This window comes from Ovis canadensis, chromosome 16, assembly GCF_042477335.2.
Source record: "Ovis canadensis isolate MfBH-ARS-UI-01 breed Bighorn chromosome 16, ARS-UI_OviCan_v2, whole genome shotgun sequence".
Lineage (NCBI taxonomy): Eukaryota > Metazoa > Chordata > Mammalia > Artiodactyla > Bovidae > Ovis > Ovis canadensis.
The window spans coordinates 23,374,224-23,391,570 of NC_091260.1; the positions used below are offsets into that span (position 1 = coordinate 23,374,224).

Here is a 17,347-nt window from a genome sequence, read left to right on the forward strand (position 1 = left end):
ACCACACCCTTCTTAACAGAGGCAGGAGGTTGAATTTATAAGCAGAAATCTGCTCTAGTGCAGCCTTTTAGGGATTAATCTCTGATTCAATAAGTAATCTGCTATCAACCTTGACAAATAAAAATAGACAGACTTATTTAGGAAATAAACATATAAAGGAACCCAGAGGATTTCATAAAAAATTTGGGGGAAAAATGGGTCCAATATACTGTGTTGGCCAAACTAACTATCCTAGACTTTCACTCTCAGTTTTATTTGATGTCATAACTAATAGAAACTTGGTTTACTCTGACATTAATCTCATTAAAATTCTCTGAAGGATAGAAAGCAATGGCTAAGAGTCTAGCAGAATCTCTGACATGAGGAGTCTAGATTCAGAATCTGGCTGTCCTCTAGCTATGTTATTTAACCTCTCTGTACTTCAGTGTAATGGTTCTGCTGCTGCTGCTGCTGCTAAGTCGTTTCAGTTGTGTCCGACTCTGTGCGACCCCAGAGACAGCAGCCCACCAGGCTCCTCCATCCCTGGGATTCTCCAGGCAAGAACACTGGAGTGGGTTGCCATTTCCTTCTCCAATGCATGAAAGTGAAAAGTGAAAGTGAAGTCGTTCAGTCGTGTCCGACTCCTAGCGACCACATGGACTGCAGCCCACCAGGCTCCTCCGCCCATGGGATTTGCCAGGCAAGAGTACTGGAGTGGGTTGCCATTAACTTCTCTAGGTAGACTTAAACAATAGTAGTATTGTCTTTTAAAGTGTTTTTGGAGATTAAATAGGATAATCTAAGTAGAGTACTTAGAATAGTGTCTAGTAAGCAACAAGTGCTGGCAATTATTAGATCATGGTTTAAAAGTTGTTACCAACGTAATACCTCCAGTTTAATGATTTTCTTACCAAGGACTACAAAACCACTTAATGCACTTCTCATCTTTTCCCCTAGTCCAGTTAAAAGATCCCTTACTTAAAAAAAATTTTTTTTAACAGCTTATTATTGAGGTATAATTTACATATAATAAAAGGTACCATTTTAAATGTATGGTTTAATGAATTTGACAAACCATCATTCAGCCAAGACATGAGACTTTTTCATCACTCCAGAAAAGTTCCCTCATCCTTCCCACCCCAGGAAACCATTGATCTATGTTGTTGGTCCAGATTTTATACAGTATGTGGTTCTTCTGTTAGCATAATGTAAGAGTCATATTATCACATGCATCTGAAGTGTGTTATTTATTACTGAGTATATTCTTTAGGTGGACTACCACAATATGTTCATTTTCCTGTTGATGATCATTTGGGTTGTTTTCAGTGTTCTTTTTGGCTAATTTGAGTATTAGCTGAAGAACTGAACATTTATGCACACATCTTTGTATGAACAGTGTTTTCATTCTCTTGGGTAAATGCAGCGATGGGTCGCTTGTTTGAAAGAAGCCTTCAGACTCTTTCACAGCGGTTACACTGTCTTACACTCCCGCCTGCTGTGTGTGTGGGGTCCATATCCTCGGCAGCGCCTGGAATTGTCAGTGGTAGGTGGTGGAATCTCGCTGTGGTTTAAATCTTTCTTGATGAATGATGCTGAGTCTCTTTCCATCCATGTACCTTCTTTTATGATGTATCTTTTCCAGTTTTCTAAGGGCCTTTTTTTGTTTTGTTTAAAAATTTTTTAAGGGCCTTTGTTATTAAACACTGAAAATATATGGTATCTCGGTCCTAAGGGCACCAGGATCCCCTTCAAACATGATAGATTTATTTGGCAACTATGTGGGCTTTTAATAGCAGCAAACTAAGAGAGCGACTTCAGCAAAAACACAAGACTGAGATTTAACCATTTTGAATGTCCTGGTAAGCAGCTACTTAAACAGCAGGATCTTTAGAAAGGATATCAGATCTGTTTATTTTCCTTTTTTAAAAAACATGAGTCTTGAGCAAAGGATGAAATGTTTCTAAACAACTTCAGCGCAGCAGCTGTTTTGAAATGCCTGGTGGTGAAAGGCCCTCTTAACTGCCCTGGTACTGGAGGGACAAAGCTGGGCATTCCTGGTGCTCTTCAGCCAACAGCTAGGCCATTGTCACCAGGCAGGTGACCACAGTGGGCTCCTTATGGGAGGGCTCAGTGATGGGCATTTCTCTGTATGGCATTTTCATCTGCAGTTAGTCCCAGGTTATCCAGTGGGGAGCCTTACCAAGGTGACTGTTCAGTTTTTTTTACCCCAGGCAAGTATTTCAGTTTTTTAATTTATCTGTTTATTTATCTATTTATCTGTCTTTTATTTATATATCTGTAGCTCCAATGGTAAAGAATCTGCCTACAATGATGGAGACCCGGGTTCGACCCCCAGATCAGGAAGATCCCCTGGAGAAGGGAATGGCAACCCGCTCCAGTATTCTTCCCTGGAGAACTCCATGGACAGAGGAGCCTGGCAGGCTACAGTCCGTGGGGTCACAAAAAGTCTGACCTGACTGAGTGACTAACACTACTCTATGTATATCTGTTTATGTATTTTGATTGCGCCGTTTGGCACACAGGATCTTAGTTCACTGACCAGGATCAAACCCATGCCCCTGCAGTGGAAGCATGGAGTCTTAACCACTGCATCTCCAGGGAAGCCCCTCAGTGTGTTTGTCTATTCCTTCCTTCCTTTATCCATTTATTTAAAAGTATGTGTTGAGCACAGATCATGTCTCTGATAACTGTTTAGGCATTGGGCTTGCAGTGTGATTCGGACAAAAGTCTCTACCCTGTGGAGCTTGCATTCCACTTGGTGCCCTCAGGAGCAGGTTTGGGCTCTGGCAGAGGAAATGTTCAGGACACCCTGCTTTTTAAGAAGCATCGTAGGCAAGCTAGAGCCACCTTCTGCTTCCCTTTGTTGTTCAGTTGCTAAGTCGTGTCCGACTCTTTGTGACCCCATGGACTGCAGCACACAGGCTTCCCTATCCTTCACTGTCTCCCGGAGTTTGCTCAAACCCATGTCCGTTGAGTCAATGATGCCATCCAAACATCTCATCCTCTGTCACCCCCTTCTTCTCCTGCCTTCAGTCTTTCCCAGCATTAGTGTCTTTTCCAATGAGTTGGCTCCTTGCATCAAGTGGCCAAAGTACTGGAGCTTCAGCTTCAGCATCAGTCCTTCCAATATTCAGGGTTGATTTCCTTTCAGATTGACTGGTTTGATGTCCTTGCTGTCCTCGGGCTTCTCAAGAATCTTCTCTAACACCACAGTTCAGAAACATCAATTTTTGGAGCTCAGCCTTCTTTATGGTCCAACTCTTACATCCAGACATTGCTCCTGGAAAAACCATAGTCTTCCCGAGGCTGCCTTTTGTACTGTCTTCCCCCTTTTGGTGGTGTGCTTTGAAAAATGAGTAATATATGGAAGGGCCTGCTAGAAGGTCATAAATGCCAAAGAGAAAAATCAAGCAGAGAAGAAGGAGAGGGAGGAGGAGTTGGCAAATTTAGGTGGGGTACCAGGAAAGGCAGCACTGAGAAGGAGACACTGTAGGTAAGATCCAAAGAGGCGAGGGACCAGCTGCGCATCCCCTGGGGAGAGAGTGTTCAGGGCATGCGGAACTTGAAGCTCGGGGGCAGGAATGCCTGGCTGGGTCAACACCACCAGGGAGGTCAGGGCAGCTGGCCCAGGGTGAGGATGCCAGGCAGAGATGAACCTGGGGCCCCTCACCATTGGAAGGCTTTGACATTTACTCTGTGCTGAGAAACAGTGGAGGGTTTTGATCACAGATGTGGCCTGGTTTGAGAAAAAAGAGAGGGAGGGATGATGTAGGGGCAGGAGAGGGAACCTTCTTCCCTCCAACCTGTGACGGACCCAGCAAAACCTCTCCTAATTGTGTCTGCACAGAAATAGACAATGAACCAAGGAGAGCTGAAGGAGAGAGTGTAAGAGGCCTAAGTATCTCAGGCAGATGAAGGACCATAAAGGACAGGGGTACGATGGTCTTAGTTATTGGAAACTGATTTTTCAGAGACTTTTTGGAATATATATATATATAGGCTCCACCTTGCAGCTTGTTGGATCTTATTCCCTGACCAGGGTCTTAACTACTGGACCACCAGGGAACTCCCAAGACTGCTGAATTTTGTACAGCTCTTAGGCTTGTGAAAGCTGAATGCTTTCCTTTGGAAGCTCATTTGTCAAGACTGTTGTTTCCTTGGGAAAGCCTGATCTCTTCATCCTGATCAGTTATTATTGAATTCAGTAAAAGTCTGTCCGTGTCCTCAGAAATACAGAGTCAGATTTTTCTTTTTCTTATTTAAAAAGTCCTGAAGTGTTAAATAGCTTCAGTTGGGTTGCCAGGGGCATCTGTGTGCGTCGCTGGCTGTGCCAGCATGATGCAGAAAGGACCTTTTCTTCCCTGGCAAACCCAACGCTGATTATACTGATTGGATTTTAACTGCTGTTTTTTCTTAACTACAGGTAACTAGGTAAGGAAGGCTTCAGGGGACCTTCCCGACCCAGGGACAGAACCCGCAGGGACAGTTTCCTGCACTGGCAGGCGGATTATTCTTTACTGCTGAGCCAGCAGGGCAGCCCATTGTAAAGAAGGCCCGTGACTGATGAGCAGGGTGACGAGGCTGCTGAGTGGGGCGGAGGGGCAGGCCTGGGAAACAGAGGACGATGACACGGCAGAAGGCGACCTAGGGTATGGCCTTGGAAGAAGGCCTGGCGGCATTTGTGAAGTGCAAGTTTCACATATTTTTAAATCTAGAAAAAGATCAGATGGAAAGAATTCTAGTCCTCCCCTTTTTTCAAGAAACGGGGACGAAAGAAACGGAGCCGTTTTTCAGTATTCCAGACAGAAGAGCTTTCAAGATACACACCTGGAAGGGCCCCGAATTCCCTGTCACAAGCGACAAAGTAGCTCCGGTAAGAATGCCTACTGTCCTCCTTTTCTCCCTTACGAGTGCGATCAAGGCTGTCAGCCTTCCAGTGCGTGAAGATGGGTCACCATCATGGGTTTTAGAAATTTATCTTTATTCACCTCTAGAGATTGATTGGTGATGGTATAAAAGTAATTGATCTTTCTGTTTCCAAGTGTGATACAAATTGCGAAGTAGTTATTCTGTGTCATTACATACAAGCTCCAGGAGTTGGGGACAGACAGGGAAGCCTGGCTTGCTGCAGTCCATGGGGCCACAAAGAGTCGGCCACGACTGAGCGACTGAACTGGCTAGCTGACATATATGTTAGTAATATTGATAAGTGATTACTTACCTTACTTTTCTTGCAAAGTAGTGGTATATTTCATTTTTAAATTTTTTTGGTCTTATTTGATAAACGTTTGCTGGGTACCTGTTAGGTGCCCACAACAGTACCAGGTTCTGGGAATAACATCAGTGAACAAGATAGTCAAAGGCTTTAAGGTCATGGAGGTCACATTCATGGTAGAGGACACAGAAAATAAACCTGCAGATTAACTATATAACATTCAGTTCAGTTCAGTCGCTCAGTCGTGTCCGACTCTTTGCCACCCCATGAATCGCAGCACGCCAGGCCTCCCTGTCCATCACCAACTCCCGGAGTTCACTCAGACTCACATCCATCAAGTCAGTGATGCCATCCAGCCATCTCATCTTCTCTCATCCCCTTCTCCTCCTGCCCCCAAACCCTCCCAGCCTCAGTCTTTTCCAGTGAGTCAACTCTTCTCATGAGGTGGCCAAAAAACTGGAGTTTCAGCTTTAGCATCATTCCTTCCAAAGAAATCCCATGGCTGATCTCCTTCAGAATGGACTGGTTGGATCTCCTTTGAGTCCAAGGGACTCTGAAGAGTCTTCTCCAACACCACAGTTCAAAAGCATCAATTCTTTGGCGCTCAGCCTTCTTCACAGTCCAACTCTCACATCCATACATGACTACTGGAAAAACCATAGCCTTAGGCAGTAGTAAATGAAAAGACAGTAAGTGATTGGAGGGCAGAGGCACTGCTGTTTCAGGCAGAGATCCAGGAGGGCCTCCCTGAGGAGGTGACATTTGAGCACTGCAAGCCCGGAGCTCATCTGGGGAAAGAGTGTTACAAGGCAGGACACAGGCTTCAGATTATTTTAGGGATATCATAAAATTCTCAAAATTAATCTTAATTTGTCATAACTAAACATAAATTCTGCTTTTACACTAAGGAGAGAATAACACTCAGAATCGTCTTGTGATAGGACGTTAACATCCCTGAAGTGGCTGGGAACTGGTGGACAGGCCCCTGCCTGCACTGTGGCACAGCTCTGGTGTGGCTGAATCTTTTGTAATCCACCGTTGTAAAACTTCCCCTCCAAAGTGGAACAGCATGAAAATAACTTAAGAAACATGGTTTCAGATGTACAAATAACATGTTGCAGCTAGGGATTGATCTCTATCCTTCAGAATCCTTCTTGAAATTAAGATGAGATTATTTATATATTTTTCTTCAAAGTCTTTATCATGCATAGAGGATGGATACTGTTTTGCAAGAAAGATGTTGAAAACTGAGCATTAGAAACTTTAGGAAACTACTGGGATATAAATAAGAAATAATAGTAATGGTGAAAGTGAAGTCCCTCAGTCGTGTCCAACTCTTTGCGACCCCATGGACTGTAGCTTCCCAGGCTTCTCTGTCCATGGGACTTTCCCAGCAAGAGTACTGGAGTGGATTGCGATTTCCTTCTTCAGGGGATCTTCCCAACCCAGGAAAATAGTAACGGTATGAACTCCTATTTTGGGAGTTTATGGACTTTTGTCTTTTCATCAGAGTTGACTTGATTCTAGGTAAGAATATGGTATTCATTTCCTCTTGCTAATAGGCAGTTTCCAAATTATCAGAAATGTAATGGTTTAAAACAACACAAATTTTATTCTCTTACAGTTCTGTAGGTCAGAAGCCCAAAGTAGGTTCCACTGGGCTAACATCATAGTGTTAGCGTGACTGCCTTCTTTCTGGAAGCTCCAGGGGAGAATCCTGTCCCTTGCCTCTTCCACCTTATAGAGGCTGAGTCCCCTGGTCCATGGTCCCCTTCCTCTATCTTTGAAGCCTGCAGTTGCTGGTTGAGTCTTTCTCTCGCTGCATCATCACTCTAATTCTGACTCCCCTGCCTCTTTTTATTTGTAAGGAGCCTTGTGATTACATCTGGCCCAGCTGGATAATCCAGAATAATCTGTCTCCAAGTTCTTAATCACACCTGCAAAAGTCCCTTTTGCTGGGTATTCACAGGTTCTGGGATTAAGATGTAGACATTGTTGGGGGCCATTATTCTGCCTATCACAAGTACTAATAGAATAGAACTTGTCACTGTCACCCCAGAGTCACTTTGGTCCCTCCTTGGAACCCTGAATTATCAGAGTGAAAACATGACTTAGGTTTTGCCTTGGATACTGTCATGTTCATGAAAGTTCAAAATAGCAAAAAAAATTTTGAGAAATTTTAATGTATTTCCAAATATTCTCATTGTTTTGCTTCTTTTTACTTCCTGTCCTCTTGCTCTAATTTACCAGTTCAGTGTTTTTCTGTTGCCAGTGAAACTGCAATGAAAATGAAGTTCCTGGGAAACTCAGTTTAATGTCTCAATTAATCACATTAAGGAGAGAATAATTGAAGTTACTAGAGCATTCTCGTCATTCCCCTTGTAAAGAAACTAAATTCAGGTTATTTCTTAGACATTTATATCATGATATTGAATAGGCTTAAGCCAAACACCAAAATTCATTTATTTCACTCATGAACATTCATGTGTTTTTTGATACTATATTTGGTTATAGTAGTTAGCTAATTCATTAACAACAGTTTTATTTAAGAGTCCTTTTTTTAAAAGAATCTTTTGATTCAAAAGTATGTGTCTTTTCATTTGTGGAATGTTTTAAGCTACCTGTTTTTATCATCATTGTTTTATTACAATTATTTTCTCTTTTCAGTTTAGGGAAAGCCTGTATTTGATATCTTGTAAACAAATGTCCTATATTTAACTAATTTAAGAAAATATTTAATAAATATTTAGTTTTTTCTCCCTCTAATAGATTCTAATTCAGAGTTGTCAAATGTGGAATTAAGGCAACGTCTTCATGAAACTTTAGAGGTAGGTACTCAGGCTGATATACAAATTCTCATGTGAATGAAGACCACTGACATTTTGTTTAAGTGATACTAACATGGCATGGAATGCAATTGTTGGCTTTCCAGACATTCTCGAGCCATGGTGGCAAGCTCCTAACTTCCAACTGGCCTCCTTATCTCTCAAAAAGGCTATTTATGTAAACATGCCCTCCTGTCCTCCTTTCCATCTTACTTCTCCAATCTCCTAGAGAAAATAGTAGTCACTCCCTTTCATCTGTCTTCCCAGAATGTGTGGCTTGAAATAACCTGACTTAATTTAACCTCTTTCAAGTCAGAGGCCCAGAAAGCACCCAGGTGGTCTGCGGAGGTCATCCATCTTGCTTGGGAGTAGGAGTTCCAATGCAGGTGGCTGTCCTCTCAGGCACAGGAAAGCTGTCTTCATGTGATTTGAGAACTCTTCTGGTGAAAGCTGCTCTACTGGTTTCCTAGAGCTGCTCTGACATACTGGTGGCTTAAAAGAGCAGATTGATGCTCTTTCAGTTATGGAGGCTCAGTTCAGTTCAGTTACTCAGTTGCGTCCGACTCTTTGCGACCCCATGGACTGCAGCACGCCACGCCTCCCTGTCCATCACCAGCTCCTGGAGTTTACCCAAACCCATGTCCATTGAGTCAGTGATGCCATCCAGCCATCTCATCTTCTGTCGTCCCCTTCTCCTCCCACCTTCAATCTTTTCCAGCATCAGGGTCTTTTCGCATGAGTCAGCTCTTTGCATCAGGTGGCCAAAGTATTGGAGTTTCAGTTTCAACATCAGTCCTTCCAATGAACAACCAGGACTGCTTTCCTTTAGGATGGACTGGTTGGATCTCCTTGCAGTCCAAGGGACTCTCAAGAGTCTTCTCCAACACCACAGTTCAAAAGCATCAATTCTTCAGCACTCAGCTTTTTTTATAGTCCAACTCTCACATTCATATATGACCACTGGAAAAACCATAGCCTTGACTAGACGGACGTTTGTTGACAAAGTAATGTCTCTGCTTTTTAATATGCTGTCTAGGTTGGTCATAACTTTCCTTCCAAGGAGTAAGCATGTTTTAATTTCAGAGGCCTGAAATCAAGGTGTGGCTGGACCATGTACCCTCTGAAGGGTCTAGAGGGATCTTTACAACCTTCCTACTTCTGGTGGTTGCCACCGACAGTCTTTGGCTTGTAGCTGCATCACACCGGTCATTGAATTGAGGCCTGCCCTAACCCAGTATGACTTTAATTACATCTGCAAAGACCTTGTTTCCAAATAAGGTCGAATTTATGGTACCAGGGGTTAAAGCTTGAACATGTCTTTTGGGATAGAGGGCACAGTTTAAGCCATAATATTAATAGCTCATGGAGCTATATGGATGAGCATGGGCTTAATTTACATGGTCTAAAGATTTTTCTCCAAATTATTAACTGTGGAGCCTAGGGAATTCCCTGGTTGTTCAGTGGTTAGGACTCTGCACTCTCACTGCCAGCAGCTCAGGTTCAGTCCCTGGTTGGGGAACTAACTACAATCCCACAAGCCTCACATGTGGCCAAAAAGCAGAAGCAAATACACACACACACACACACACACACACAATATCCCACAAGCCTCATGTGTGGCCAAAAAGCAGAAGCAAACACACACACACACCCACAAACTGTGTGGCCTAGGTAGGTAAAAGCAAAAGATTTGGGCTTTTAGACATAACTGATACCTGATAGTAATGATCTCAGTTTTAGCCTCTCTGGTCCACTTATATAGCCTGGAGGAATTTCCAACGTCATTTTGTAAGGTCAGAGTGCTTTGACTCAAAGTGAATGTTGAGCTTAAATGTATGCTAAGTTGATCATTAGGGGTTGCATATATTACAGATAGGAAGACTGATTATATTTTTCTCCTCAGGAGGTAGAAATTTTGAAAACTGAACTTGAGGCATCTCAAAGACAACTTGAAGGTAAAGAGGAAGCATTGAAAATTCTTCAAAGCATGGTAAGAAGTTGTTTTCAAACTTTCATCAGGTACACATTCCAGTGATAAGTAGTATGATTTTAGCTTTTGTTTTTCATTATCTTTATTTTTATATCTTCGGCTGTGTTGCACAGCTTGCAGGATCTCAGTTCCCCAAGCAGGGACTGAACCCTGGGCCATGGCCGTGGAAGTGCTGAATCCTAACCAGTACCTCACCAAGGAACTCCCTGGCTTTAGCTTTTAAAATAAAAGCATCAATGCTTAATACAGTTTTTGGTTTTAGCTACAGATTTTAAAAACAGCTTTATTAAGATAAAACTTATATGTCATAAATGTCACTTGTTTTAAGCATGCAATTTATTTTTACTAAATATAGACTTGTGTAACCATCATCACAACCTGATTTATACTATTTCCATCCCCTGCCAAAAGGAACCTCTTAGCCATTAGCAGTTACTCCTATTCCATCCCCCAGCAAGCACCATCTGATGTCTGTTTTACAGCTTCGCCTTTTCTGTTTCATAAACAGAATCATACAGCATGTGTCTAGATTCTTGTGCCTCTGGATTCTTTTAGTTAGCATATTTTTAAGGTTCATGCATGTTGTAGTATGTGCCAGTGCTTGCTTCCTTTTTTATTACCAAATGATATTCCATTGTATAGATATACCACATTTTGCTTATCCATTCACCAGCTGATAGGCATTTATGTGGTTTATATTAATACATTTTGGCTGCTATAAATCATACTGCTGTGAATGTTCATGGATTCGTTTTTGTGTGGGAAATCCATTCATTCGTTCATTCTCACAGTCATTGGGAAAGAAACAAACCAAGATCTTCTGATTTTGAACTATCAGACTCTATACAAAAGGTGGTCTCTGTGGGAATTCTCATCTCAAGGCAGTTTTCTGCTGTCTTAAAAATGTGAAGAATAAAGATGTGAACTTCACCTTGTATATAAGGGTGATCAGATATTCAATTTATACTGATATGTCTTTATTTTTCTTAGGCCATATTTGGCAAAGCCACAAGTCATACCCAGGCAGTGCTTCAAAAAACTATGGAACAAAAGAGATCCTTGGAGAAGGTATTTGACCACTTGTAGCATGGACTTGTTCAGTTCAATAGTCTTTCCAATAGAATTTCCTTAAAAATCACCATACCAATGGCTACGCCACTTGCGCATACCTCCTACCGGATGTGCTTCAGCTTCATACAGTCCCTTCCCTTTTGGATTTTATAATCCAAAGCAGATTGTCACATGGGCTAACCCTGCCAAACTGACACTGCTGTTTCTCTTCTTTTTCTATTTTTCTTCCTCTACCTGCCCTGCAGTGCTTGCCTCTATCTCATCTTCACTAAAAAGGTAATTAGGCAGCAGCATGGAAGCAGCTAGAGATTATCATACTAAGTGAGGTAAGTCAGAAGGAGGAAGACAAATACCCTGTGATATGACTTATATGTGGAATCTAAAATATGACACGAATGAACCTATCTTCAAAACAGAAACAGACTCGCAGACATGGAGAACAGGCTTGTGGTTGCCAAGGGCTGAAGAGTTTGAGAAGGACAGACTGGGAGTTTGGGCCTAGCAGATGTAAACTGTTATACACAGAATGGATAAACAGCAAGGTCCTACTGTATAGCACAGGGAACTCAATGTTCTGTGATAAACCATCATGAAAAGGGATTTTCTTTTAAAGTGGTTAGGAATCACTCTAAGTGGTCACATTCCTGTGTCTGTTTCACTCTCCCTTGATGGGAGTGTCCTTGGCTCAGACTTCTAAGAGTGTATTTTGGGGTCTGCATGGATTGGAGGTGATGAAAAATCTAGGCTCAAGCCAGCAAAATTTGAAGCTAGACAATTTGAAATTTTTCTAATAAGTAACCTTCAGTAAAGCTTTTTGAGTGCTAAAGAGGCATGTTATATGTGTTTACAAATGTCACAGACTCTTTTTGAGCAATAATTAGTGTTTTCTCTTTAGCCTAGCTCTGTGAAATGACTAAATGATTTATTTCTGTTATTTGTTAAGTCATAAAATGATTTAATTGTAGTAATTTTCCTTGACAGTGCTATTTTTTTTTCTATAGGAAATAAATGCTTTGCAGTGGGAAATAGAATTTGATCAGAATAGATTTAAAAATATAGAGGAATCTTGGATCCAAAAATATGACAGGTTTGTATATTATTATTCCATATTTTTTCTTTGGAAAATTTTAAACTGTGCATAATTTAAGTGTAGCTTAGGCTTTCTTCTTCTTTGACCTAACTGTAAACATAAAATTCAGGGAATTCCTTGGCAGTCTCGGAGAAGGCAATGGCACCACACTCCAGTACTCTTGCCTGGAAAATCCCATGGACAGAGGAGTCTGGAAGGCTGCAGTCCATGGGGTCGCTGAGGGTCGGACACGACTGAGCGACTTCACTTTCACTTTCAGGCATTGGAGAAGGAAATGGCAGCCAACTCCAATGTTCTTGCCTGGAGAATCCCAGGGACGGGGGAGCCTAGTGGGCTGCCATCTCTGGGGTCGCACAGAGTCGGACACGACTGAAGTGACACAGCAGCAGCAGCCTTGGCAGTCTGGTGGTTAGGACCCAGAGTTTTCATTGCTGGGGCCTCAGGTTCAATCCCTGCTCAGGGGATTAAGATCCTGCAAGCTGTGTGGTGTGGCCAAAAATAAAAACTGAAATTCATGTTGCTTATCTGTTTACCAGTTCCATATTTTACTGTTAGTATTTTCTTTTAAAAAAATACAGTATAAATTGTGTATTAAAATACTGTTTAATAATTGTTTCTGAAGTTATTTTAGCATTGGCACTGATTTTTACATCTTCTGAACAACTTTTTTATCAGTGTGAATTTATTTAATAACTTTATAGCATATTTACAAGGTCAGTCATTGAGAAATTGATACCTGGGGTTATAGATGGCTTTAGTACCTAATTTTTTAACTTATTACTTCTTACTTTGAGATAATTGAAGACTTACAGAAAAGTTGTAAGAATAGTACAAATAATTCCTATATGTCTTTCACCAAGATTCTCCAAATTTTAACTCTTTACCACATTTACTTTATCATTCTTTTTACCTTTCTTTCTCTCTCTTTGTAGTTAAATACATAAATATAAATAGAGGTAATATTTTTCTGCTTTGTTCAAGGGCTGTAGACATTGCTTGAAAAAGTGATTTCACATACTATTAATTTGTTAGGTAATTCATGGAAAGGGGATGCCTTAGATTTACATTTTTTTAGATGTAACCAACATATTACATTAGTTCAGGTGCACAACACAATGCACTCAGCACCTGTTCATATAGCAAAATGTTCACCACAGTAAGTCTAGTCAATATCTGTCACCGTACATGGTTACAGAATTTTTTTCTTGTGATGTGAATCACATTTCACTTTTTAATTGAGAAACTTGAACTTCATGATCACTGTTCTAATGATATGAGGCCTATGGCCTATAGCATTTAGGATAAATGATATTATATCCCAAGCACAGGATGTAATATTCCCTAGGAATATCACAACATGTCTTGATAGGTATTTTATTTAAAGTTACAAATTAGACCAGGTGATCTGGCTACTGTTTTTAATTATAAAAGCGATTTTTTTTAAACCTCTGGTGTTGGGCAATTTAAGAACTCCTGTAAGTAATTCCAACTTTCATTCAATAGATAAAGCTCCCTATGTCTCTTTTTCTTAAATTAAGGTATTACTGACATATAAATAGCATTGTATTAATTTCAGGTGTACAATATAATGATTCAGTATTTGTATCTGTTGTAAAATGGCCATTACAATAAATCTAGTTAATATTCATTGTCATACATCATTACATTTTTTTCTTACGTTGAGAACTTTTAAGATCTACTTTCTTAGTAACTTTCAAATACTGTACAGTAATTGTTGGCTATAGTCCCCACATAGGAAGTACAAATTTTCAGTTATAAATAAGTCCCCAAGCTACTTATGTAGCTTTTTATGTAAATTTTGGAAGGTGTCCTAAGCATGTAGTTGGTGTTCAAATGGTTATTAAGTTGATTGAAACTTTAGTAAAGAGATAGTAAAGAGATATGAGTGTTCAAGATAGATGCCTTACAGTTATTTCTGGTTCTGATTTTCTCAGGTAAATATACAGAAGTGTTAAGAGTAAGTACAGAATCTTACCACATTCTTTTAAATTTTTGTTACACATATAAATTCTAGACAATTTTGAAGTAAGAAAAATTATATTTGGGTTTTAATGTTCTAACTATGGGATTAAATATTCAACTACAAAATGTTAATGTTTTAATAAATTTGGAGGGTACTCTTTTCCAGGTTAAACTGTGAAAATGCAGTCCTCAAAGAAACTTTGAAACTAAAAACAGAAGAAATTAAAATGCTCAAGTCTGAAAATGCAAGTAAGTAGAATGGTACTTTGATAATTTTTTAAAAATATTATGTTAAAAGATTAGTTTTGTCCTATGTTAAGAATACACATATGAAAAGACAAGGTGCTAATATTTTGAAGTAATATATTTTAAGAATAAAAGAAGAAATGCAGTTTTTTTCTTTTTTTAAAAATTTATTTTTGGCTGCAGGGGGTCTTTGTTTGCTTCACTAGGGCTTTCTCTAGCTGCCTTGAGCAGGGGCTACTCTGTTGCGGTGTGAGGCTCGTCATTGCAGTGGCTTCCCCTCTTGCGGAGCACGGGCCCTAGGGAGCACGGGCCCTAGGGAGCACAGGCCCTAGGGAGCACAGGCCCTAGGCACAAGGGTTCGGCAGTTGTGGCGCATGGGCTTAGCTGTCCCGCGGCATGTGGGGTCTTAGTTCCCTGACCAGGGATCAAACCTGAGTTCTTGGCACTGAGAGCCAGGAGTCCTAACCACTTGACCGCCAGGGAATTCCCAGCAGAAACTTTGTTAAAGTGGTGGCTTGAAAGGGATAAGATGAGTGCTCAGTTGGGCCCCTGGCCCGAGGGCAGCCCTTTGCATAGAGTAGTAAGTGAACTGTGGCGATGCCCCGGGTGAGAACCGCAGGCACAGACATGCTTCTCCACACCAGTGACCTGAGCAGACAGTGATTCCCTTCTTGTTGGGTTTGTGCCAGGACAGAAACTGCTAACCACTAGCCCTGCGCTTCCTACCCACCCTTCTACCCTGCAAGAAGAGAGGAAAAGTTACTGTTTTCTGATCCACAGTTAAATAGCAGGACCCCTCTTATTCTAAGTATTTGGGTTGAGAGCCTCTTATGAAAACTCTTAACTAAAACAAAAGTCTGATAGAGTTTAGAGAGCTGGTACAGTACATTAATTCAATACAAACAGTACATTAATGTAGTATATGTGATCTCATTGTCTGATTATCTCATAGTGTAGATACCGTATGTCTCTTTTTGAAAATCCTACAAATTTCTTTTGGGCAAATGACGACCAGACTTCAGTTGCAGTTAAGATCCTTCCACATTAAAAATAACATTTTGGCCTTCCCTGGTGGCTCAGTGGTAAAGAATCTGACGTGGGTTCAGTCTCTGGCCTGGGAATGATCCTACATACCTTGGAGCAGCTAAGCCGGTGCACCACAGCTCCTGAGCCTGTGCTCTCAAGCCTGGGAGGTGCAACTACTGAAGCCCGTGTGCCCTGGAGCCCATGCTCTGGAACAAGAGAAGCTACCACAATGAGAAGCCTGTGAACCAAAACTAGAGAACAGTCCTCGCTTGCTACAACTAGAGGAAAGCCTGCACAGCAACAATGACCCAGCCTGGCCGAAAATAAAATTATTATTTTTAATTAACATTTTTATCTAGTGTTACACGTCCATCTAGTCAAACCATCTAGCTATGGTTTTTCCAGTAGTCATGTATGGATGTGAGAGTTGGACTGTGAAGAAAGCTGAGCGCCGAAGAATTGACGCTTTTGAACTGTGGTGTTGGAGAAGACTCTTGAGAGTCCCTTGGACTGCAAGGAGATCCAACCAGTCCATTCTAAAGGAGATCAGTCCTGGGTGGTCATTGGAAGGACTGATGCTAAAGCTGAAACTCCAGTACTTTGGCCACCTCATGTGAAAGAGTTGACTCATTGGAAAAGACTCTGATGCTGGGAGGGATTGGGGGCAGGAGGAGAAGGGGACGACAGAGGATGAGATGGCTGGATGGCATCACTGACTTGATAGACATGGGTTTGGGTGAACTCTGGGAGTTGGTGATGGACAGGGAGGCCTGGAGTGCTGCGGTTCATGGGGTCGCAGAGTCGGACACGACTGAGCGACTGAACTGAACTGAACATGTGTATTTACATGACTCAGTGGTAACGAATGTGCCTGCCGATGCAGGAGACTGGAGTTCAGTCCCTGGCTCAGGAACATCCCCTGGAGGAGGAAATCACAACCTACTCCAGCATTCCTGCCTGGGAAATCCTGTGGAGAGAGGAGCCTGGTGGGCTACAGTCCATGAGGTCGCAAAGAGTCAGACACGACTAAGTACGCATGCACATGTGTATTAATACCTACTAATACCCACTATTCTTTCAGGTAGATTTTCTGGCTGGAGGCAGATTTTGTGGGTAACTGTATATCCCTTGCTTAAAGGAAATAAGTATATGATGTTAGTTTAAGTGGGTTAGGTGAAGCTGGAGTTAGACCTCATGACTAACACTTTCTTACATGGCCCTTCCCAGTTTTGAATCAACAGTATTTGGAGGTACTTGCCATGCTTGATATCAAACAGCAGCAGAAGATGGCTCAGGAAGACACCTGCCAGGATAGAAGTGGCTTTACAGAGGTTTCAGGTCTTGAGGTAGGTAAGCAGTTCTGAAAATTTAGCAGGAGGGAATTTTTCACTTGTGTTATGTTTCTGTGATCGCCGTCATCTCCATGTCTACAATAACAACATGCTTAGCACCTTAAGACTGAGGGTGAGAGGCCTGTGTCCCTTCTTCAGCCTTGCAGGTACTGTACCCTTCGGGCATTAGGGGATGAGCTTGCCGCTTCCTGCTCCTTCTATTTCCTTTGTCTAGTTTCAGGAGAAACTAGCTAGTCATCTCCCCTGGGTAGAGGCTTACCATGGGAGAGTGCTTTCCCACACATTTTAAAAGCTGATCTTTGTAATGGTCTTGTGAAGGCTGCAAAGCAGTTATCAGCCCCATTTTACGGAGGAAACTCAGGCTCAGTTTCATTTACCTCCCTGAAGTGACGCAATCAGTCTGGGGTTGAGCCAGGTCCAGAATAAAGATCTGCTGATGCCTTGTTATTTGCTTGCTGAGGTGTGAAATGTCTTACAAGGTAGAAGTTTGGCTGATAAGATAAAAAGGGTCCTGGGGACTCATGAGAAATAAACATCTGTGAGAGGGAG

The 17,347-nt window shown here is 41.6% G+C and overlaps 1 protein-coding gene across 5 annotated transcripts in view; it reads left to right on the forward strand.

Moving 5' to 3' along the window:
• CCDC125 (coiled-coil domain containing 125) overlaps positions 1-17,347 on the forward strand; it is a 29,447-nt gene that overhangs the window by 3,890 nt on the left and 8,210 nt on the right. For 4 of the 5 annotated variants that reach the window (XM_069556242.1, XM_069556243.1, XM_069556246.1 and 1 more), the window contains exons 2-8: positions 4,424-4,873; positions 7,985-8,043; positions 9,944-10,030; positions 11,021-11,098; positions 12,103-12,188; positions 14,341-14,423; positions 16,674-16,792. In XM_069556242.1, the coding sequence (XP_069412343.1) occupies positions 4,564-4,873; positions 7,985-8,043; positions 9,944-10,030; positions 11,021-11,098; positions 12,103-12,188; positions 14,341-14,423; positions 16,674-16,792 (822 nt within the window). In that variant the 5' untranslated portion in view covers positions 4,424-4,563. Of the gene's footprint in view, positions 1-1,402; positions 1,523-2,281; positions 4,874-7,984; positions 8,044-9,943; positions 10,031-11,020; positions 11,099-12,102; positions 12,189-14,340; positions 14,424-16,673; positions 16,793-17,347 lie in introns of all 5 variants that reach the window. The other variant, XM_069556245.1, reaches the window with a different exon arrangement.